The 25,223-nt window shown below is 44.6% G+C and overlaps 1 protein-coding gene across 1 annotated transcript in view; it reads left to right on the top strand.

Moving 5' to 3' along the window:
• GSR (glutathione-disulfide reductase) overlaps positions 1–25,223 on the top strand; it is a 43,716-nt gene that overhangs the window by 13,761 nt on the left and 4,732 nt on the right. Inside the window, exons 5-12 of the mRNA XM_045018884.1 lie at positions 1,465–1,612; positions 6,249–6,303; positions 7,909–8,008; positions 10,248–10,334; positions 13,848–14,009; positions 14,672–14,783; positions 16,922–17,053; positions 21,457–21,590. Coding sequence (XP_044874819.1) covers positions 1,465–1,612; positions 6,249–6,303; positions 7,909–8,008; positions 10,248–10,334; positions 13,848–14,009; positions 14,672–14,783; positions 16,922–17,053; positions 21,457–21,590 — 930 coding nt within the window. The remainder of the gene's footprint in view (positions 1–1,464; positions 1,613–6,248; positions 6,304–7,908; positions 8,009–10,247; positions 10,335–13,847; positions 14,010–14,671; positions 14,784–16,921; positions 17,054–21,456; positions 21,591–25,223) is intronic.

Below are 25,223 nucleotides of genomic sequence, written 5' to 3'. Positions count from 1 at the left end.
TTTCCTCTCTATGAGAAAAAAACTATGTTCTTCATGACAATGACATCTGCAAAGAGAGCTGTGTGAGCTGTAGTTTTCGATGGCAGAGCCTCCTTACGTGCAAATCTCCAAAGAAAAAGTGACGTTGCCACCTCACCCAAAATTTGCATCTAAAGTGGTGTCTCGGTTTCGTTTAAATAGGTGGTATGTTTTCCTGTGTTTTTGTTCCTAAACAGCACTCATCTTCACAGGGGCAGCATTGTCACGTGTTAAATATCAGATGATGTTTAGCCTTTTCTCTAAACCTTTTTGTGCTTTGCTGCATCTGTTTGTGTTGTATGCAGACTGTGAAGAGACGGGCATTCTCCTCGCAGGCGGTCTCTTAAGTGGATAACTTTCTGCATCAAGATTGCATACAAAACAGTTTTGGGTAGGCCCCCCTCTGTGTGTGCGAGCTCATTCTGTGAGAGCGAGAGCTACATCAATAGCGTTCTTAAGTGACCTCTTAATATTAGATATTTGCAGAGCTGCTACATAATCATCTATCTATCTACCTACCTACCTACCCACCCATTATGCCATTACTGCAGCATCCAGAGAAGATGCAAACGTTGGGAAGATGATCCTGCAGTTCTTGTTTAAATAGACTCTGAGCCCTACCTTCTGTGAGTGTTGCTTCTGTCACCTAAGTAGAATACATGGCTGCATCTACTTGAAGAAGAAACGGTTACTATCTGTAACTGACTTTTTTTTTTTAACATATTATGCAGATGTGTATTCCACAACCCACGCTCCATCCCCTTTGCATCAGAGTCTAGTTTCTGGGAGTTGGTGCAAAGGAATTCATGGAGGGTTGGTGTGGCACTGCCTCATCTAGCCAGGGGAGGGGTTTTGGCCACAAGGCATGAGCACTGCCCCTCTACTGGTACTGCTAGGCAAAATCATCTGGCTACGGTGCACTTGGTGTACACACATACCTAGCGTGGAATATGTGTCTGGATCTCATTTTGAAGAACCACAGTTACAGTAAGTAACTGTTTCTTACCAGCTTAGTCGTGTTTTAGCTGGCTGGAGTTTAATCTTCATTAGCTCTCCAGAACATACAGTGTCTTGTGATGCAGATTGAAGGCTTCCATTATATTTACAAATATTTCAGATTACTAGATGAGCATAGGCCTACATTTTCAAACTGACTCATGATTTTAGGTGCCCATGTGAGATATCATAAAGGGGCCTGATTTTTAGAGGGTGGTTCCTGAGCATTTTCTGGAGTGGGCACCCAAAATCACTAATCACTTTTGAAAATGTAGGCCATTAGTAGCACTTTTCAGAAATTGAAATGCTGAATCTGAGAGCTATCTTACTACTTTTCTTCCCTAATAATTTTGTCTTCTGTTTTGATAATTAGGAAAGGTTCATTCTTTCTCTAGCATCTGGTTCTGTGATGTATAGAATAACAGTACAATCTAAAATTTGTTTTTATAGGCTCACATAGAAACCATTCATGGCCACGCAGCTTTTACATCTGATCCTGAGCCTACGGTAGAAGTCAATGGTAAAAAATATACAGCTCCCCACATCCTTATAGCTACAGGTGGGCGACCATCAATTACCCATGACAGTGAAATCCCTGGTAAGTCTTTGAATAATGTGATCAACCTCATGGCATGCAAGTACTCCCTTGGGAGGAGATTTCATATGAGTTACAACAGGACTTCCTATTTTTCCAGTGCAAATAGTGTAGCTCCTGTACACTCTAGTCTCTGTGGCCTCAGTGGTCACAATGTAGAAAGTACATTTGTTCTCATCATTCTACTGTTCCCTGCCTCTTATAAATGGAACTCTGGCCTACGTAGAAAGAGGTCTGATCCAAAGCCTTCTGGAGTCAGTGGAAAGGTTCCCACTGACTTCAGTGAACTTTGGATGAGGTGCCAGGTCAGGATCCTTGGTGCCATCAGTTAAGGTTTGTAAGGTTGCAGCTCCTCCACAGGTGACTTGGACAGACACTGTGTTTGCCAGTTTTCCCTCAAGCCAAATTGGATCTGCCTGTTCAAAACTGCTAATCTGCTTATTATGAGGCCAATATGCATGTCACTGAATGTCAGACACTAAACGTAGGGTCTTGCACAGCTTGTTCTCCTTTAAACAGTTCTGCTTTTACTGCAAATACCTTTCCACAAAATAGGAAGGAACTGATGCAACATTTAGGTCTGCCCAGAAGTTGCATTCGGTTCAGCATGGATGTTGAACTTTGCCACCTGAGGCTTTTATCATTTCGCATTTTTTATGGAAAGCATTCTGGTTTGTTACGGCTGTGGAAATGAGAGAGACTGTTCCAGACTTAGCAGGCTGAGGGTGGACATACCTGCAAAGGGTGCGCAGAGTGACAGGGAGCGCTTGTGCCTGTTTCAGATATAGAAAGATCTGAAAGCTAATGGGTTTTTTGTCCTGCTTGTTAGAAAAATTGGATCCTCAGTAGACTGGAAGGCTCTGTGGCATGGGTGTCCCACCCATTTGGTAGAGAGTTCCAAATTTATGGACTGGGTCTGAATTTATAACCACATACTCCTTTTAATCCACAATGGCTCTCCCACTGAGGTCAATGAGAGTTGCACAAGATCAGAGGTAGAATGTGCCCTTTATGTAGTGATTATTATTTACTGCCACATTCAGTATCACTGCGTGGAGAATCTGCTCCCTTTTGAGAGGACTCCTGCTGTTTCTGCACTGTTTTTTTCCCTTTCCCCAGCCTCCTGTCTGTCTATTTTCTTACCCTGGCTTTGAGGGTGTATCTTCTGTTCCTCCCTTGGTATTTCCTTCCTGGAAGCAGCTCCTAATTCACACCACTTTGAGAGCTTCTTTCCCAGTCTATTTCCTTTTTCAGCTGTTAGAATGACCCTCAATAAAATAGCTACCTTTGTCTGTAAAATGCCATCTCTGGGCTTCAGCATTTACGTTCAAATGAGATTAATGATGGCAAGAGAGTTCACAGCTCTCCGCCCTTGTTTCTGGCTCCCTGTAGTCTCAGGCAGAGCTCACTGCATTGGCTCACATTTTAAACATATTTTTTGCACCCATGAGGACTAAAAATGTATTTCTTAATAATGAAAGCTGAGATTCTGCTCAATCTGTGTGTCAGTAAGGGGACTGCATACACCAATCAGGCTTCACTCTTGACATCATACAGTAACTCTTCACTTAACGTTGTAGTTATGTTCCTGAAAAATACGACTTTAAGCGAAACAATGTTAAGCAAATCCAATTTCCCCATAAGAATTAATGTAAATGAGGGGGTTAGGTTCCAGGGAAATTTTTTTCACCAGACAAAAGTCTCTCTCTCGCTACACACACACACACACACACACACATACACACACACACACAATAAGTTTTAAACAAACAATTTAATACTGGTAGACATGATGATGATTGTGAAGCTTGGTTGAGGTGGAGGAGTCAGAAGGAGAGATATTTCCCAGGGAATGCCTTACTGCTAAATGATGAACTAGCAGTTGGCTGAGCCCTCAAGGGTTAACTCTCACACTCTACAAGGCAGCAGGAATGGAGGGAGGCGAGACAGCATTGCAGACAGAGACACACAGAAGGTGTGTGTGTGTGAGAGAGATGCGCATTTCCCCTTTAAGTACACTGACCCTACTCTTAGGTACACTGCCTTGTTAATTAGATGAGCTTGCTGAGACCACAGCTGCTGCCAGCAAGTTCCCTCTGTCCTGAGCCCTGTCGTGTCCCCCCCCTGCTCTATGGAAGATGGTAAGCGGGGAGCAGGGGCGAGGGGGACACCTTGACAGCCCCCCTCTTCCTCCCTTCCCCCCGCACAGCAAGCAGGAATCTCGGGGAGCAGCTCCAAGGTAGAGGGCAGGAGCATCACATGGCAGTGGGGGGAGGCACAGCTGAACTGGCTGGCAGTTGATAGCCTGCTGGGCAGCTGCTGCATGGGGAACTTAGGGGAGCGGGGGGCTGCCGGTCCACCCTGGTTCCAAGCCCCCACGAGCAAGCTGCAATGGGCTGCCCTTCCGGCAAGTAGGGGACAAAGCAGGCGGCTGCCAAACGACGTTAGCAGGGAGCATTGCACAACTTTAAACGAGCATGTTCCCTAATTGATCAGCAACGTAACCACGAAACAACATTAACCAGGACAACTTTAAGTGAGGAGTTACTGTAGTTCTGTGGTGACTGAAGAGCTAGTATCAACAGTCCAGAGGTAGAAAGCTGAGCAAAGGGATTTCTAGTCCCTGATTGAAACTTTTTTTTTAACAACACTTTTTTAACTTCGCTGACTAACAGTTGAGTGGTGGGAAGTCTTCTCCCTGGAGAATTCTAGGAAGCCCTTCTTCCCACAGAATGAAATCAGTCTTGACATCCCTGATGATTTTAAGGTTTTAAAAAAAATAGAAAATAAAAAATCCTTCTTTACATATTATAAAGAAGCAAAACTGGTATTGATCTTAGTAGTTTTGAAACCTTACATAACTTCTGAATATCCTCAATAAAAATATTTGGAAACCCTTTAATTATCTTAACGTGTTATTTTGGTTTAGTTTTTTAAGGGAGAAAAGAAATTAGAGGTCATCATTAGTTAGGTTTTAGTATCTGCTGTACGTTTTCTTGTTTTGTTACTTAAAACCACAGCCTGAAAATCAAACTCTCCAACTTGCATGAGGTATGTAGAGATTTTTTCGTGAGTGAATGGAGCTGAGGAATTACTGGCTCCCTCTGTGGAAAGGAGGGGGACTGAAGACAGTGGAACAGCTTTTTGCACTGCTCTTTCTTTAACCCAAGGAAGAGGAAAGATAAGGAGCATATCAGCACTGGCTTCTCTAAGAGTATGTCTACACTTTGAGCTAGACGTGTAAATTCCAGCTTGAAAAAACATACCTGCACTAGCTCTGGCTGAGCTAGCGTGCTAAAAGTAGAGTGTAGCTGCGGTGGCATGAGTGGTGGGAGGAGTTAGCTACCCCAAATATGTGCTTAGCATCTTGGACTGGTCTGTACTTGGGGTGACTAGCCCCTCCTGACACTTACTCTATTTTTAGTGGGTGAGTTTGATCAAAGCTTGCGTTTGTATGTCAACTCACGCTGGGAATTACATCCCCAGCTCAGACTGTAGACATACCCTCGGTTATTTTGGGAAGGAATAGAGCAGGCTCTTAGGCCTTGCTTGCACTAGGAAAAAGGTGTGTTTAAAGCCTGATAGGTAACCCATTATAATCTTAGTGTTCACCTCCACCAGCTAGCACAAAGTGACTATTAGTGTTAAACTACAACTTACCTTGTTCAAACTACAACTACACTAGGACTGTAACGTGTGTGAGCTAACACTTTCTTTACTATGAAGACAAGATTGTACTGACTGACTCTTTTACAGGGTTGAGGGAGCGGAGTTAATCACTCTTTGAGGGACAGCATTGATTGGGGTTAACAGAATTGGGGTTTTTGAGGGGGTAGAGAGGGCAGCATTGATTGGATTTGAAGAGGAACAAGTGGAGTTCAGCTGATTTTTTTTGTGGAGCGATCAAACTGATTAATTGGGAAGAATGAAAATGTGTCAATGCAAATGAAATTTGCATAGCTTTAGGGACATGGCTCTTGTGGTGGGCTTAGGCATATAGTCTCTTTGGGCAAGCAGGTGTCTGGGAAGTTTTTCAAGCTCTGCTTACAATACTTTCTTTCAATCCTAAAGTCAGTTTTGCAAAGTAAAGAGTGCCCTTTCTCTTCCACTGTTGAAGTGGGGAAATGAGCTTTAAAAACAAGTCAAATGTTTGTATGCTTGGGATTAATTTGTATGTAAAGCTGATAAATGCTAACAGCAAGAAATGTAAATCTAAACCAGGGGTCAGCAACCTTTCAGAAGTGCTGTGCCGAGTCTTAATTTATTCACTCTAATTTAAGGTTTCACGTGCCAGTAATACATTTTAACGTTTTTAGAAGGTCTCTTTCTATAAGTCTACAAACAACAATAGTTTAGTGATATATTATAAAGTAAATAAGGTTTTTAAAATGTTTAAGAAGCTTCATTTAAAATTGAATTAAAATGCAGAGCCCCCCCGGACCAGTGGCCAGGACCCAGGCACTGTGAGTGCCACTGAAAATCTGCTCACGTGCCGCCTTCGGCACGCGTGCCATAGGTTGCCTACCTCTGATCTAAACTAAACAATGTTGTGTTGAAATGCACAAATGCTGCTAAGAAAAAGCAGAGTTTTGTTACTGGGAGAGAGCATGTCATGGTTTGTGTGAAATTTACTTTGCAGGTGCCAGCTTGGGAATCACCAGTGATGGGTTTTTTGAACTTGAAGAATTGCCCAGGTAAGCAAACCAAAAAATAGACTCTCAGTAGCAAAATCTGCTATCTGAGGCTACTCTCAGCATGTTGCTCAAAGCAAAGCACACAGGACTCAATTTGTTGTACCCTGCTCCTGTGCAGTAACTTATTCCTGTGCAAAATGGGTATAAAACACGGCCTGATCAGAAAGAGCCAGGACAGAGGTGATTCTAACCCCTTGCCTTGTGTTTATTAAAATACAGGACTTTTTTTTTTTTTAAATAACTACATTAGGGCAGCACAAGACTCTTTGAATCTTTGCTTCTTGTCCTTCATGTGCTGTGGAGAGGCATTGCAACTCATTGTCACTCCCTCCCCAGCGCAGTGAGCGGCAGAAGCAGGGCACGCAGCCACTGCTGCGCCGACCCCATGGGCAGGAGGAGAGCTGACCTGATCCCAAGAAGGTTGGGTAGTTTTCAGACCCAAACCTGTCGCTTGTAATCAGGTCATAATGGGTTGCAAGGCTTTCGTTGTCAGTGACAGTAGTTCACGCTGGTCTAAGCCCTTGGAGAAGCAGGAGTGACTTATTTGGCACTGCTTTGCCACATTCTCTCCAGCTATTGTTAAAAGCCGTATTGGAGTCCCATGCAACCTTCACAGCCAGAAGGATAGTCCCCATGACTAAAATACTGGCTAGTGAGTACATGTACCACTGCCCCCTAGTCTATGTTGTGACAACATAACCCACCTGCTGACAATCTGCCTTTAGGAAGGAAGTTGCAATGATTTAAGGCCTGTGGACAGTGCCCTTGGGATTATGGGAAGGCTGAGAGACTGGTTCATTCCCATGAATGAGGGAAAAATATCAAACTGTAGAGGCTCCATCCAGGGCATGGCATCCTGTTCTTTATGTTGGTGTCTGTACCTTTCCTTTAGCTTTTCTTAAGTTCTCCATTTGGAGCAGAAAATAATGGATGACAGGCCAACTGAGCCTCAGCCCCCGGATTGACATTGTGCCCAGCCATCTTGTACACGCTCCCTGGTGGCTTGTCCAAGGATGCCTCGGATGATTCTGCTATGTAACCTGTTTCACCGACCCTGTCTCCAACTCCATGGTCTCCTGCCTGACCCAATGTCAATGGACAAGTGTGTCCCTGCCCGCCCAAGAGAGGATGCCAACTTTTGCTTGGCATAACCACTCTGCAGCCACACACCCGTGCCTGGCCCTTAAATGGCATCTTGCTTTCCATTTCAATCTTCCTTTATGTGGTTGAGGGGAAATTGACTTGACTTAAAATCATAGCATTGTAGTGAGCCAAAAACAACGGTCATGGTAACCATATCAATACCCCATGAAAACAAAGTATAAGATGGCTCATTTTGTGAGTTGGTTTTCTTGTAGCATGTAGCTAATAAAGTAGGTTTACAACATATGTGGCCGTTGGGTTAAAGCCTGAGATCGTGGGAAAGAACATACAATGTAGAATTAGCTGTGGGGTGCAAAGTCACATGTGAAATAGTCCCAGAACCAAGACATGTCTGGATTACAGGAGACGCCTTGTCCTTTCGTTCAAGCAGTAAGAACCTATGCCAAAGGTCTGTTCTGTTATCTCTGATGCTGCGTGTGTGATCTTGCTGCTTTTCCTCAGGCGCACTGTTGTTGTTGGTGCTGGATACATTGCTGTGGAGATAGCCGGAATCCTTTCCACGCTAGGATCAAAGACATCCTTACTGATACGTTATGACAAGGTACAACAGATCATAATATCCAATGTTGCTTACTTTTCCGGTGATCTCAGTACCAATTAAAAATAGCATAGATGCTTTCTGTGCCCTAACTGGCTGAAAGCATTTTGTGCCTCTGAGCCAAATGAAATTGCTGGGCAGAATAACTTACAGTTTGTTGGGGCTGATCACATTAATTTAGAGAAGTTGATTTGACTTAGTAATATAAATGACATACAAAAAAATGTGATGCAACATTCAAGTTGCAGAGTTAAAATCTCAATACCAAGAGATACAAAAATTAAACTTCCAGTAATAACTGGGCCATGTAGCATGTTTTGTATGTTATGGTCTAAAACATAATACTGAGCTAGACAGAAAAGAATAGAAAATACTAGAGAAGGTGTCTGTAATGTGGGCTACTTATTACTGCTGTAGGAACCTGAAAGGTCACTATTAAAGGATTTCTAAACATTGTACTTGAGCCCTATAAGTAAAAAAGTCTAGGTTTTTGTCAGTTTTTTTTCTTATTTTCTTTAGAAATAACAGGAATGACATGTCTGCTCCTCCCTGTTTTTTGCTGGAGGACTTCTTGAGGTTGTCAGGAGATGTGTTGTGCATTGTCAGTTTTCTAACCACAAGGGGTGTTGAATCTATCCACACACTTCCTCCCAAATTTTCATTAGATGCTAGCGTTAAATAGGTGTAAACAAAACCAGAACTCTAAACAGTCTGTCAGTTACTCAACATTCCTCTCCTCTCACTTTTGTGATGTTATTTTACTGGGGCTGTGTCTGTACACTTTTACCACCAACTTAATTAAATGGGTTTGAAGTTGCTGTAGTTAGATCAGAGCCACCTCCTTGTGTGGATGCTCTTCAGGCTGTTTAAGGGTGCCTTGTATTTCTTTAGCTTAACTCAAGCTGAAGTGAGTGCTCACACAAGAGCTCTGAGACAGTCTAGAGGATGTGTCTGTTAGATTAGGAATTCCATTTTTGTTTTGTGAATGCCATGTATGATTATAGTCCTTGTGGATTAGTGCATACATTTTGTAGCAAGGGTTATGTCTGGGAAGCTGTGACAGAGCATTCAAGGGATATCAGCACTGAAGAACTCTCCCATACAGGAACAATGAGGGTTCTACCAAAGGGCCACTGACCTTGAATGGACTTTCTACCCAGAAATTGTGTGCACATGTATGTATGTTTTGGAACCTGGAAGTTCCCCGGCAGAAGCTCATTAGTAAGAGAGGGAACAGACAGTTTTACAAGGAAGCTGCTCTCTGTGAAGGGGTCCTCCACTCCACTGTCAGAAGCAGGAACGCCAGCGGGATGCTGAGCCCTAAGGACTTGTACCAATCCCAGGACTCTTGGGAGTGGAAAGGTCAGATGGGGGATTGCATCCCTTCCCCCAACTTAAAAAAAGGCCCTATTCTGAATGTTTGTAAAACAGCTACCTGGTCATTTCCTTCCATTGGCGCTTTTGCCTTCCATTACCCCATCAGCTAGGGTGACCAGATGTCCCGATTTTATAGGGACAGTCCCGAGTTTTGGGTCTTTTTCTTATATAGGCTTCTATTACTCCTCACCCCCTTTCCTGATTTTTCACATTTGCTGTCTGGTCATCCTACCATGAGCCGATACTGAAGAGATTATGCCAAATTTTGTCGAGCTGTACTACATTCTGTGTGTGCACGGACTCTGATCCCGGTGTCTGTTTAACTGCTTGGGAGTCACCAACAGTGGCATGCACATGTGCAATCACTCAAGGAAGAGAAACATCTGCTAACCTTCCGTAATTGTTCTTTGAGATGCATTGCACGTGTCCGTTCCACGACCCCCCTCAAACTCCTCTTCATCGAAGTCTCCAGAAAGAAGAAACTGAGGGGGCTCACGGTCTGCTGGCCCTTCATACTAGCACCAGCAAAGTGTGCTTGAGCCACCCCAACAGGTACCGCTAAGGGAAAAATTTCTGGCAACTGTGCGCCCGCACACACACCAAGAGTGGAATGGACACGTACAACACCTCTCAAAGAACAGTCGTGATGTAAGGTTAGTAACCATTTTTTCACTAAAGTAGTTTGCCCTAATTACCATGTAGTTACAGAAACATGGGCACGCTCACACAATCTATAACTTTCGTTTGATTGCAACAGGACAGGAAAAGAATAGGTACAAATTAGAGGTGTGTGTGAAAGTATCATTTAGATGGGAACATAGTAAATTGCATGTAATCTTGATGGATTGTATGGGTTTCCATGCAGGTGTTAAGGACTTTTGATTCAATGATCAGCTCAAACTGTACTCAGGAACTGGAGAATGCTGGCATAGAAGTCTGGAAGCATTCACTGGTACGGTATTACCCACGCACTTCATTATTTAGCTCTGAGTCTCTCCTATGGACCCATAACTTGATTCTTTTTTATTTCATTTTTGCTTAAACTGTCCTAATTTTCCTCAGCACTGTTATAGCATCTGATCATGGCCATGGTGAGAGATTCATATCTGAATACTATATTGCTAGTTTATCACTCCTATATCAATGCTTTGTAAATGCCCTGTGTGGCGCTATATTTCATTTTCTGCTATGTAATTCCACAGCAGCTCTTGTCTCTGGAACATTGTTAGGTAGTAGATGGGGGAAGGGGAACACACAATGATAAGAGTGCTTTGGCTATCATTTATGTGAACCTTATGCATGGTGTGCATGTGCCTCGTGCCTGCAGGTCTGGAACCAACCAGTGGAGCCATGCCTGTGCCCTGCATGCCCTCTTGTCTCTACACCCAAGGACATATAAGGCAGTGTGGCTCCTGTCCATCTCAGTTCTCTCTTATGTCAGTCCATCTGTCCATCTGCCCCTATAGTGGCTCCTCCTGAAGGAAAAGTCCTGCTCTTTAGCTTTTGTTGTTCTTACCTATTAGCGGTTTATCACACTGCAACACTGTTTTGTGTTTCTGCCCCATTGGCCGTGTGCTGTTCCAAGGCATCGCTTTCCTGTCTCAGGGCCAAACATTAGAGCTTCTCTCCTCCTTGAGTTTTCTTGGAGCCAAAATTGGGATCTATCCTCAGCACCCCAAGACACCAGAGACACAGGCTTTGGGGTCCTCATCTCCTCCAGTGGTGTGGGGGAGAGCCACCTTGGAGTCACCCTCTGCAGATACCAGGTGGTTCTCTGGGCCTCTGGAATTGTCCCCTCTTGGGCAGTGTGAGCTCCTAATCTCAGCATGACAAACCAGACCAGGCCCTAGGTTGCCTTGGAGAAGAACCAGGTTGTGAGATGGAGAGGAGGTCTAAATAAGCCACCATATGATGATCCTCCTGGCCCTGTCATGTTTCCTCTTCTTCTTGTTCCCTCTCACCAGACCAAGTGGTGACTCAAAGCATCCCTGTGCCCTCTTGACTTTCAAGGATCTCCTGTGCAGGGTAAGAGACCTTCTGTCATGCTGGCAGCAGTGCAGGAGAAATTCCATGTACTCTCAAACCCCCACAACCGGGGAGACTGACCACAGCAGCCAAGGGTTCCTTGGAACCAGTCACGGACCAGTATGTAAGAGGACGGGTGGATGCTACTGAGCCCTTCAGAAGGGCTTTCCTTTCACATTCAGAAGACTGTCTCTTCACTTCACCTCTCCCCCACCCCTGCTTACCTTGTTCCAGAAGTCAATGAGAAATTGAAACATCTAGGTGCACCATGATTAAGGCTAAGATTTTTGTCGTGGATATTTTTAGTAAAAGTCACAGATCACGGGCAATAGAGAAGAATTCACAGAACCTGTGACCTGTCCCTGACTTTTACTAAAAATATCGCTGACAAAATGGGGAGCCCAGCTGCGGGGTTCCCACACCACCTGCAGAGGTTGGGCAGCTGTGGGGACTGCTCCCAGCTCTGGGGGCTCCCAACGCCTGTGAGGGCTCAGAGCTCTGGGGTACTCTGGCTCGGAAATGTGGTGACCTGCCACCCATGGTGGCTCGGACTTCCTGGCCCCCCACTGCCCGTGGTGGCCAGGAGCTGCGGACCCACCACCCATGGCGGCTGTGAAATCTGGGGGGGCCCTGACTGCAGGAACCTGCAGCTCCTGGCTGACAGGGCTGAATTCATGGAGGTCACTGGAATTCACAGATTCTGTCACTTCCATGACCTCGGTGAAAAAATCGTAGCTTTAGTCATGATTTGTGCCCCAGGAGGGAGATGTGTAGGCGTTAGACTGCTTGGCAGGGAGGCCTACTTCTCTGTAACCTCACAGGTGAGGGTTGCAGACTACTTGGCCTTACTCACCAGGCAAGTATAACTCTCCCTTGGCACTGGCTATCAGCTCCTTGACAAATTCCTGAATGACTGTAAAACAGAGTGGACGCATCTAATATGGCTACCTGTTCAGCGGCTGCAGACGTAGCTATGCAGAGACCATCTTGGCTCTGGCCCTTGACCCACTGAAGGAAAGCCATGCCACCATAGACTTGCTGTTCCATGGTCCTGAGCGCCGTCGACTGTAAATTGGCTGGTGTGGAGAGTGTCTGTCTGTTCTGTTCATACAGCACCTACCAAAGTAGGGTTCTAGTCTAAGACAGGCTCCCACACACTATGGTAAATCATAGATTCCAAGGCCAGAAGGGACCATTGGGATCATCTAGTCTGACCTCTGGTATATCACAGGTCATAGAACTTCCACCAAACTCTTAGAGCAGATCTTTTGAAAAAACAATCCAATCTTAATTTTAAAAATTGCCACTGATGGAGAATCTGCTACAACCATTGGTAAAAAAAAAAACAGGAGTACTTGTGGCACCTTAAAGACTAACAAATTTATTTAAGCATGAGCTTTCGTGAGCTACAGCTCACTTCTTCGGATGCATAGAATGGAACACATTTATTTAAGCATGAGCTTTCGTGAGCTACAGCTCACTTCTTCGGATGCATAGAATGGAACACACAGTCTGTAGCTCACGAAAGCTCATGCTTAAATAAATTTGTTAGTCTTTAAGGTGCCACAAGTACTCCTGTTTTTTTTTGCGGATACAGACTAACACGGCTGCTACTCTGAAACCAACCATTGGTAAGTTGTTCCAGTGGCTAAATACTCTCACTGTTAAAAATTTATGCTGTATTTCTAGTCTGATTTTGTCTAGCTTCAACTTCCAGTCATTAAATCATGTTTATACCTTTCTCTGCTAGACTGAAGAGCCCATTATTAAATATTTGTTCACCATGTAGGTATTTTCAGACTGTAACCAAGTCATCCCTAACTATCTCTTTTGTTAACTAAATAGACTGAGCTCCTGGAGCTCAGTCACTAAAAGGCATGTTTTCTTATCCTCTAATCATTCTTGTGGCTCTTCTCTGACCTCTCTCCAATTTAACATCCTTCTTGAATTATGGACACCAGAACTGGACATAGTATTCCAGCAGCAGTTACATCAATGCCAAATAGAGGTAAAGTAACCTCTCTTTTTTTACTTGAGATTCTCCAGTTTATGCATCCAAGGATCACATTAGCTCTCTTTGCCACAGTGTCACACTGGCAGTTCATGTTCAGCTGATTATCCATGACAACCCCCAAATCTTTTTCCAAGTCACTGATTCTCAAGACAGAGTCCCCCATCCTGTAAGCATGGCCTACGAACACCTCATACTCAGCTCAAAGTCTGTTACCATGTGCAATTTGGGACATTACCTACAAGTCTCTCTCTAAATTTTGTTGCAAAAGCACAAACACATTTTGTAATTATTGGCATTGCATTTGGCGTGTGCTCCAGTTATAAACAGCTGGGTTTGATCTTTCATGTTTACTTTAAGATGCTTTTGGTGACAGACACCCCAAAGGTTCCTCTTTTAATCTTAATCTGTATTTGTGGTTACCAATAGGTCAAATCGGTTACAAAATCTCCTCTTGGATTGTTGGAGGTAACGGTAATGTCCACTGTGCCTGGTCACAAACCCACAGTTAGCACAATCCCGGATGTTGACTGTCTGCTGTGGGCCACTGGACGAGTTCCAAACACTGAAGGGCTTAATCTAGACAAACTGGTGAGACTGAAAGACTTTATATCCTAGTAATTATGAAAATGCACATTGTATTAACTCCTTGCATATGCGGCCCAGTTCTTCCATGACCTTCCTCTGCAGGACCCTGTATCTGCATGGAGTTTATGGCAGGACCATGGCCAAGATTATAATATAATCCCATATAATATTCTACACTTGAAAAGCCCTGGGCTAAAGAGGGTAGTATGAAAACAAACCCACAAATATTTAAGTATGATGAAGTTTGTAATTGCATCTTCCAGCACTGACTGGAGACCTGATAGATAAATTATGGCAGGGATAACTCAGTGCCTTTGATAGCCAAATCATCTATGAATGATGACACTGCATTATAAAATAACTCTTGTCCTTGAATCATTGTTCTCCTGGGCTGGAGTTGAAAATGATGTAACCGCTGCAGAGGGTGAGAGACCAACCTATTCTTAGCACCACTGCTACACTGGTTGGGCCTTTTGAAACTTTTTCCTGTGTTTAAAAATAAACTTCATATTACAGAGTTAGGCTTCATATCTCGTAGGACTGTAAATGTTACTTTGATGGGTATGATACTGTGAAATGTTTCTTGAGTCTGTCATTCCCCTCCCCCCCCCCGCCCCGGTAATGTCTAGTGTGTATATTAACATGTTTGCTGTTTCCAATATTAGGGTCTTAAGTTAGATGCTAAAGGTCACATTGTAGTCGATGAGTTCCAGAACACCAGCAGGAAAGGGATCTACGCTGTCGGGGATGTATGTGGAAAAGCACTCCTGACCCCAGGTAATAGGCCTGTATTGCATTCTGCTGTACTGCCACCTAGGGGATCCCATACTTGTGATATACTCACTTACCTACATTTAGCCACTAGGGGCAACATTTTCAAAAATAGGAGCCAAAAGTTAGTGGGATTTTCAAAACTGCCTACGTGACTTAGGAGCACAAGTCCCCAGAGAGCCCAATGGTGGCAAAGAGAAACAAATAAATTAATTTCACTTCCAACCCCATTTAAAAACAATCAAAACTCCTCTCCTTCCCCCTGCTTAAAGTGAGGGGGTGAGTGAGGAAGAATCCATTCTTCTTGCCCCTGCTGTTCAACTCCTTCCAACATTTTCAGAGGCTGGCTGCTATAATTCCGCTACACTGGGTGAAGTTGGCAGCCAGCTGGCAGAGGTGGTCAAGGTGCATGTTGCCTCATGCATGTAGCACATTGACTGTTTTAGGACCAGATAAGACACCAAAGGCCCTTGTCCTGTATCATCTTTGTAAGATATTTTGGCAGGGTGTGTGTAATGTGGCATGGTTCAACAGGCTGCCTTCTCCATCTGGTGTCCTTATTATCCAGCCTTCACACTCATTAATGTCATGTTGAATTTAATGTTTGTGCATTAACGTAACTTAACTGGCAAACATACAACCATATTTTTTTTGGCTGACTGATCTTCCCGTTGCTCCTACACAAATTATTTCTGCAGAGTCCGTCATGCTGCCTCTCTCCACTCAAGGCCACTGTAGTGCAGAGTTTGTCTCTCCTCTCCACTCTGCCCCTCCAGCTGTCAGTGGAGGGAGCTGATAGCTCCTGGGAGAGGAAATATCACTTGCCCAGGGCTAGCTGCAGGTGTGTGCAAAGTCATAAGGATGTGTGTGCATAGAGTTGATGTAGACGACCTGTACTCACTGCTACATGGAGTAGGATATGGGGAAGAGGAGAGCAGCATGTATAGAAAGAAAACAGGTCAGAGCCCAGGTAGAATGGGGACCACTCATATACAGTTTCCCATGATTCAGGGAGGTGTCCTTATTCGGGTGCTAATAGTATCTGAGTGCTGGGAAAACTCCATTTGTTGTCAAGCATAAAACCCAGAAGATGTAGGTGCTGGATATAGAAATTTGCAAAGCAATTGGGAAAGGAATTATTTTCTTATTGAAAGTAGTGATGAAACCACACCCTGGCCTTGCTTGTTCACAGTTGTATTTGTGCCAAGTGGGTGTAATACTAGCTGCTGCCCTGCACATCACAAAGAGGAACATGATCCATACGCTGATGACTCCCACAATGACTTCCTATGGCAGAGTTCCAAAGCAGAAAAACAACTCTTTTTGCAGAAGCACACTGGTTCAAACATTGAGCCTCTCAGCCAGGGATGAGATTAACCCTGGATTTGCAGAGTTTAAGGGAGAAATTTTCAAAAGCACCTGTGGCCTTGTGGGGGGAGGGATAGCTCAGTGGTTTGAGCATTGGCCTGCTAAACCCAGGGTTGAGAGTTCAATCCTTGAGGAAGCCACTTAGAGATCTGGGGCAAAAATTGGTCCTGCTAGTGAAGGCAGGGGACTGGACTTGATGACCTTTCAAGGTCCCTTCCAGTTCTAGGAGATTGGTATATCTCCAATTATTACACTAGGAGGGTTTTTCTGGTACAGCTATATTAGCAAAATCCTATGTGTGTGGGCTCGGCTATTCCTAAATAGTTGCTGTGTCCGCAAACCAGCATAAGCTATATTGCCATAAACGGTTGTGCTAGTATAACTTCATCTACACTAGAGCTTATAGCAGCACAGCTATATTGGTAAAACATCATCCATGCCCCATTAACCAGTGTAGCTCTTCAGGTATAATTAAGAGTAGATCAGGCATTTTCAAAAGTAAATTAGCTGCTTAGCAGCCAAAATCTCACTGAAAGTCGTGACAAGTCATTAAATGGCTTTCAGTGAGGCTTAGGCCCCTAAGTGACAAGTGATTTTGAAAATGTTGTCCATCCGTTGCAACCTTCTGGTGTTTTTGTCCTCTACAGTCCATAAATATAAGGTTGGATCCTGCTCTAAAGCATCCCGTACAGGCCACTAATTAGCTACAGGATACCTGACTAGTGTTAGCCTGTGTTAGATGGTGTAAGCATGAATTCCTATTTCCATACTTACAGTTGCAATAGCAGCTGGAAGGAAACTGGCACACAGACTGTTCGAAGGCAAGCAGGATTCCAAACTCGACTACAGCAACATTCCTACCGTGGTCTTCAGCCACCCGCCAATCGGAACGGTGGGACTCACGGAAGGTAGGGTCCAAGTGAAAACACTGCCTTAGAGTCTCCTTCCTTATTAATGTTCTGTGTTTCAGATAATGATAGCCATGACAATTGACTGAATCATGTTGTCTTAAATTCAGTTTAGGGGGGAGGACAGTAACAGGATAAGGTGCCTTTCACCTGTAAGTACCATGTTCATATTGAGGCTAGGTGTGTAGTGAACAGAAGTCACTTCCTCTTTGAAAGGCAACAAGTACGTGGCCTCAACTCAGCTAGTGGACATGTGCAGCACTTAATCCCCCATCGCTGTCTGGCACTGACACTTACATCAGTTTCAGCAAAGAGGCCAAGTCTAGAATGGATGTGAGACTATATTCAGCCCTGCAGGTAGGTCCTGAAAGTCAGGGATGGAGGCATGTGGTGATGCAGGAGTTTTAGTCCGGATTTATGTCTAACTATGGGCCTAACCCAAGTCCCATTGAATCCTCCCATTGCCTTCACTGGACCGATTTGGTGCTGCTTTTTGCTAACCAGGACAATATGCTAGATCTATACATATTTAATTCAACAATATAGCCTAACTTTTTACTAGATTAATTTTTTACTTGTAATTTGTGTCAAACTGTATTTGTGTGGAAATTCAATTAAAATGTACAAAAACAATATTTTAATTTTATTATACAAAACTACCCTTAAATGTGCTGGATACATAACGGGGGGGAGTTTATCTGAACATATTTTTCATTTAAAACTTAACTGATTTATTAAACAAAAAGTATTGTCTGTAGTTGATTGAACTGATTGATTCTGGTCACCATTTTTTTTCATCTATTTTGAACTAATAGATCTCATCTCCTCACACTTAGTTTATATTCATAGATTGGAAGAGGTGTTTTCCTTCTTTGCAGCTTCCAGTTGGTTTCTTAACTTTGACTGAACTAGGTCCACAAACACTAAAGTGCCTTAATCATAGCTGAGTGGCTTCTGCCTGGTGTCACTACAGGGCAGAGTTAAGGTTTCTGCTGAAAGAAAAACTTCTAAGTTATGGGGGACAAGACTATTAATCCACTTAAAAAAATCTTCAGAAGTAGCCTGTGCACAAGATTTCAGTGAGTTTTAATCACATGGGATGCTGGATGAGTCTGACAGAGCAGGGTTATGGTTGTTGGAGTGTCCTTAACTACATTTCTTACCTTAACATGTTTGGTTTTGTTTATTTGTAACTTTAACTGTGACTTCCTGCATTTAGACTGCTTGGTTTGGGGATAGTTATGGTCACATTTGGATTGCAGTCCAGACCAGTAAGGGGTTGTCACCTCCTGCACTGTAACCATGGGTGGTGCCTTAAATGCTCTTTTGTTGTGGCTCACACAAACAGTCAGCAGACAAACATATGAGGTACCCTGAGTGTCTGTATGCTGTGAAGCCTTGGTCCAATGCTTCTGACCCCAGCAGCCTGCCACAACACAACAGCCTTACCCTGGTTTCCACCAGCTGTAGTTATACCTGGCAAGGTGATCTCAGGACACTTCCAGTCCCAAGTTTCCCCAGAACCATCTGCCTTGATATCTCCAGCCCTCTCCTGAACCACTCTGATAAATAGTAAGGTTTGTTTGTTCCTTTAAAGAGGCAGTACCCAGCAGCTTGCTACATTAGCTGGAGTTAACAATTACTTCAGACACAGCACTGGGTTGGTTTAAATTAAAATAAAACAACTTAATTAACAACAGGATGCAAGTAATGTGATGCCAAGTAAAAGAAATACAAGTAGAGATAGTTACAAGCAAATAAAAATGAAAATATACATACATCTAAAAGTCTAAAACTTACCTAGCAAGGCACAGTCTCTGTTTAAGATGGTTTTATTCACCCATTACTTTTGGTCCAGCATGGCTGACTGTCTCCAGAAGTGAAAGTTAGCCGGTATGGCTTACTGGCAAGAGCTGGTATGCCATGCCAGACCAGATCTGCGGGGATTTAAAGGTCCCGGAGCTCCAGCCTCTGTGGGGAGCCCTGGGCCCTTTAAAGCGCCGCCCGAGCCCAGCTGCCGGACTTCCGGCAGCGCTTTAAAGGGCCCGGGGCTCCCCGCAGCGGCCAGAGCCCCTGGCCCTTTAAATCGCTGATGGAGCCCTGCGGCCACTACCCCAGCGCCGGGCCCTTTAAATCACTGCCGGAGCCCTGCTGCCGTTACCCCAGTGGCAAGAGCACCGGGCCCTTTAAATCCCCACCTGAGCCCAGCTGCCGGAGCTCCGGCCTCTGGGGAGCCGGGCTCCAGTGGGGATTTAAAGGGTCCGGGGCTCCCTGCAGTGGCCGGAGCCCGGGGCCCTTTAAATCGCTTCCGCAGCCCTGCAGCCGCTAGCCCGAGCCCTGCCGCCCCGGGGTAGCAGCAGCAGGGCTCTCACGGTGATTTAAAGGGCCCGGAGCTCTGCAGTGACTGGAGCCCCAGGCCCTTTAATTCACCTCTGAGCCCCCAGGGCTCCCAGCCACCTCTGCAGCTGGTAGCTTTGGGGTGATTTAAATGCCCTGGGCCTCCCAGCCACAGCCGGAGCCCCAGGACCTTTAAATCTTGAAAGGCCCCGCCTCTTCCCTTTGAGGCCACGCCTCTTTCCTTTGAGGCCATGCCCGCTCAGGACTCCAGCATACTACTTTCACCTCTGACTCTCTCTCTCAGTCCGGAGGACCTTCCACAGAAGTACAAGATGTTGGTTTCCCATGTGTTCAATTGGATCTTTCACCTAAGGAGTCTCTCTATTCTTTGTTCTCAAAGTTAGGAAGGCTTCCTGGGGGGACTATTCTCCTATGTTTCACTGGCCTACATGGAGCTATGATAATTCTCTGTCTTGAGTTCAGGCTCAAGATAACCCCTGCTGGTCTGCTTGATAGCTTTGTTTACAGCTAATATGTAAAACACATTCCTTTGTCTAGGGCAGATCTGTTTATCACCTTTGCCTAGGCCAGGCTGTCTTCTTAAACTTGTTCTAGTAACATTATACAGGGGGAATTCATAGCTTCACATATAAAGTTAACACCTGCGTTTTACAATGATATTAATGACCAGAGTGCTATTAGTTTTCAGATGATACCTTACAAGGTATATGTTGTACAGCAACATTTTGCAGTAGCGTGTAGGATGTGAATACAGGGGCGCTTAGGGTGAATATCACTGGTAAAGTTGTTTACCCTAAATGACCCAATTGTACTCTCCGCCGTAACTGCACCTCATTGGAGGTTTTTGTCTGGTAATTTCCTTGTTTGGAGTCTTAAATGAAAATTTTCATACATGAACAGTTCACAGGAATGTTACTCTGGGATATCTCTAATGATATGAAAGGATGAAGTAGAGTAACACTCCTGTGAACCTAGCTATTTAAGGTAAAAAAAATTTAAAAAGTGATTTAAGATTGATACTTCATCCTTTCATATCATTAGAAATATCCCAATCTTAAATCACTTTTTTAAATAGCTTAAATAGCTAGGTGCCCTTTATCCTACTCAAGAACAGCACAAATCAGCCAGATTTACAGGCCAGATAAACTGGGTTTACAGCTCCTTTGTTTTGCCAGAGCTGTGCAAAGGAGGTGGATTGTATATTGCAGTTCCCCTGACCTCCTATGTTCCTCTAGACAGCTCCCCGGTTTTCCCCTGCACCTACATGCATAACCCTTCACACACGCAACCTTTCACTACTCGCACAGTCCCCTGCCTCTGGAACCTCCCTGTTTCTCCCTCAATCATGGTTTATCTGAGTAGATCTGACGCAGTGGGTAGTTTTTTAATATATTTAGGATTAAAGGTCAGTTTTTGTTGTTTTTCATAATTGAAAGCTTAACTGTCACAAAGAACTAACCCTTTTCAAGTAGGCCACCATCTCCCATTGTTCTCAGTGAGACTACTGCCACAGCTGCCTTCAGGAGAGAGGGTGGGCCTGGAGTCTAGGCTATGAGCAGGCAGACACACCCAGTCCCATTGAGAACAGAGAGAGACTTGCTTCTCAGAATGGCCACCAACTGAAGCCGTCTGGTGCTTCAGTCCCATTTATAGCGAAAGGTTATGACCACCATTTTGAAGGTGGTAGGGTTTCCAACCATTCTGGTTTCTCCAGGAGTCTCCCAGAATCGGGCTCAATCTCCCAGAGGCTACTGCAGCCGAACTGGGAGATTTTAGGCACTAAAAGTCTGGCGGTGCAGCGGGGCTGAGGCAGGCTGCCTGCCTGCCCTGGCTCTGTGCCGCTACTGGAAGCGGCTTGCATGTCCCTGTGGCCGCTGATGGGGGCAGGGGGTCTCTGTGCGCTGCCCCAGCTCCCAGTGCCGACTCCACAGCTACTATTGGCCACTGTGTTGAGGTGGCACAGTAGTGTAAACTAGCCCTTAGTCCCTGCAGCCTATGTAACAGTTTTGTTTTGTGGAGTCAAATGTCTCTTTCGTGTGTTTCAGAGGAAGCCATTTCTACATATGGAAGAGAGAATGTGAAGATCTACACCACCTCTTTTACCCCCATGTATCATGCTGTAACTCAAAGGAAAACTAAGTGTGTCATGAAACTGGTTTGTGCCGGCAAAGAAGAGAAGGTGAGCAAAACAAAACAAGAACTCATAGCTAAAACATTCAGGATAATGCAGCAGCTTGTATTCTGCTGTTATCCAAGTCTATTTAGCTAAAGGTAAAATAACTGACTTTACATATTTAATTCCAGCTCCTCCATTACAGTATTTTTGTTCATAGACATAAATTGCCTTTCTAAAAAGAATACATTAAATATTACATACAAACACACATTAAAAACATTATTCAAATTGCAAAGTCAAACTGTGAAAAGTGGAAAATTTTCTGTAATATATGTATGAATCCTTGGCATGCCTGTTTCCATCTGAATGTTGCATTGCTATCCAGTGGGTGCAGAAGGGTTAACAACTGCTCCTAGATCAGGGTAGGAGGTGTGTGTGTGTGTGTATGTGAGCTTGCTGTCTGGAGGGAATAAATACACTCATTGAAGAACTGGCTCAAACCAACCCAAATCAATAGCCAGTGACTAAGCACTCAGCTTAGCAGGAAACACCAGCAGGTAGGACTTGAGAACTGAACTGGAGAACAAAGTATCATATGACTGCCAGAAGGGGTGGCTTTTTTTTTTTTTTTTTGAGGGTGCGGGGGGGACTTGAGTCCAAACCAGGGAGACAAGGGAAGGAAGGGAGCAAGAGATGGAGTCCATCACAGCGTGACTGGCTGACGATGGGCACTGATTTGACCTGGGTGGACTATGGCTTGGCTTCTGCCTCACTTTGCTAACCTGAGGACATTCAGGTTCTGTATGCCAGGTGACTAATAAATGGTGGTTTTTGAAAAGGCTGCCTGTATTGCTGTGAATACTCACTGGCAGCATTCTGCCCTGAAGGGCTACAGTACACACCTGCAGTTGTCTAGCTTGGTTGGATTTGCTGCAGGGAGCCACAGAGAGAGAGAGGGTTAGCTGGTACCGAAGGCCCAGTCTTGGTGGCCATGGTCCTGCCCCGGTGGAACTGTGTGGGTCCTTGAAGCCCAACACACTTTAAAGGATCACTCCTAGGAGAGTACTTACAGGCTGGGGCATAGACCAGACCCTGTGACTCCATGACCTTAATTCGCCCCAACCTTGGTACTGAATGAAGCAGATGTAATGTGGAAAAAATAGCTTGTGACAATGAAATTAAAGACTATTGTAATGCGTGTGTCAAAGGGGATTGGGCATTTGCTAACTTTCAAGTGCTTGATTTTGCAACCTAAATAATGTTCCTCTAACAGGTTTTTTATAGGTCATTTCCTAGTTTTTTAAGGAGAAAGGTAAAAACAAATTTGATTATGTACAACTTTAACAAGAGGTCAAAAGAATCTTGTATAATGGAAAGTTTTAAGCAGCCTCATTATAGAGGTTGTTGCAAGTTCCATGTATAATATGAATATTATAGTGGCATGGGAGTACCACCGTTTAAGGTTACGTTGTGACATCTGTTTAAAGAGTGAGCTTTCTAAGTCCTCTAAGGTCCATGTGCCTGGGTGGATTTGAAATTTGGAGTGCCTCGGAACATGTGACCCAAATTCGGAGTCATATGAGCAAGGGGTTCCAGAGGTATAAACACCCCTCCCCAAAAATAGCCACTTAAAAGTTGTCAAGTGGAATTTTTTTTGCTCAAAGCTAGAGATCAATAGAGCCCTGCAAATTCATGGAGATCCGTGGACCATTTCTGTGGATGCCAGTGCAGATGGGGATACAAATTTTGTATCCACGCAGGGCGCATGATGGTAAGAGCAGGCAGGCAGCTGGGAGGAACCACGGCACAACTAAGGCAGGTGGAGGGTCCATTGCGGCTCTGCACAGCTGCCTGCCTGTCTCTTATCATGACCGGGCTGTGGCTCTGAGCTGCCCCCATTCCCAGACGGAGCCAGGACGGGGAGCCTGGGTCCCTCCACCTGCCCTGGGCGGGGGGCTGCGATACTGGGGAGGGGGGCTGCTCAGGCCCCGTGCCTGCAGCAGGTGGAGGGTCCGTGATGGCTCCCTACAGCTGCAGGCACATCTCTCCCTCACTGGGATGGGGGGGTGGTGCCCCAGCCCAGCCCTCAGTGTAGAGCCCTGCACATCCGTGGCTATCCGTAGATAATTTTTGCAGATTGGATGCAGATGCACATTTGTGTATCTGCGCAGGGCTCTAGATATTAAACTTTTGGTGGGCTATGGATCAAAATAGTTTGTCTCTCGAGTTTTACCCAAGGTAGTGCATGGCACTCACTACATTTTTGGGGGACCAAAATTGGGAATGATATTTAAGAAAATGGACATTTTTACACTAGACATGCACCAATACAGAAAAACAGCTAGAGGGTTTCCATTCCCTCCATTCTATATGCTTTAAAACTCGACTTTTCTAAGTGCTGTAAAATCTGAATGGTGACACTGATTGCTTTGAAATGTTATGTGCCTCATGGGGTGTCGATCCACATTTGGGATTATTTGGCCACTGGTTTTCTCCAGTTACAGGCCAGCCCCCAAAACTGATTTCCTTCTTCTGTCTTGTAGTGTTAAACTGAAAAATACTAATGACTGGATGGTTCACTTGATGGCTGTGAACTCACCCTTCAGTTAACATAACTAAGGACCAAGTCATCACCACCCCTCACCTAAAACAAAGGGACTTTTGGATTAAGTGGCTGAAGGTTACTACAATTTGAGGCCTGGGTGGCAATGTTGTTTGTGGGCGGGAAGGGGATGTAATCAGTCTTTGGTGAGGCACAGGGGAGGGTTAGACATGTGAATGCCTCTTGAGAGGGATATTAGGGGTGGAGGAGTGGAGAAATGAGGAGAGAGGGACTTGAGGCTGCAGAGGGGAGGGGAGATTAAAAATGCTTGAGACCAAACAAGCAAGTTTACCCAATTTATTGTCTAAAGACAAAATAGTAGCAATATGAAAAGGAGATATACATACCACTCCTTCTGGGAAACTGTTTTCTTGCAATGTGCAGTGCCCCTTACACAGAAAATGTTTTTGAAATACCCCTCTCCCCCCTCCCCCAAAATACCCAAACCCTACCCATATTTATAACAAAATTGAAAGCGCACAAGTCATCCAATCAGCTTTTTACCTTGTTTTTCTGGTACCAGGGTACCTTTCCTTCTCTCTGTTTTGAATACTACATTCCAAACTAGTTGCCCATGAAGGCACCTGCCACCCTGTACCAAGACATAGAATTAAAGTGTTTTGTTTTTGAGAGGTTTTGGATTGTCTAGTACCAAAGATTACCTCAGTTTTGCAGGGTATTATGGGATACATATCTTGACATGCATGAACAGTTCTTGTTCTGAAGCTGTGCAAAGCGTTCTTACTAATGATAGAAAAGATTCCACTAGAAAATGCTACACAACCAAATGGAAGCGTTTCTCTCTCTGGGCTCAACAAAAACTTCCCTGCAGCCTCTAAGGTTAAGGTACTCCTATTATTCTGGACTATCCTCTTTCATTCAAAACCCATAGATTTTCCCATCAGGTCTGTATGGGTCCACCTGGCAGCAAACGGTGTGTACCACAAAGCGTCAGATGGTTACTCAGTCTTTGTTCACCCACTGACTACCAGATTCTGGAAGGGCCTAATCAGAATCTTTCCACCAGTAAGGAAACCTATGACCTAATGGGACTTAAACCTTGTTCTTTCGGTGCACACTAAGCCTCCCTTCAA

Source organism: Mauremys mutica, chromosome 5, assembly GCF_020497125.1.
Source record: "Mauremys mutica isolate MM-2020 ecotype Southern chromosome 5, ASM2049712v1, whole genome shotgun sequence".
Taxonomy (NCBI): Eukaryota; Metazoa; Chordata; order Testudines; family Geoemydidae; genus Mauremys; species Mauremys mutica.
Note: the sequence above shows the minus strand (reverse complement) of the source record. Positions and strands in the feature narration are given on the sequence as shown.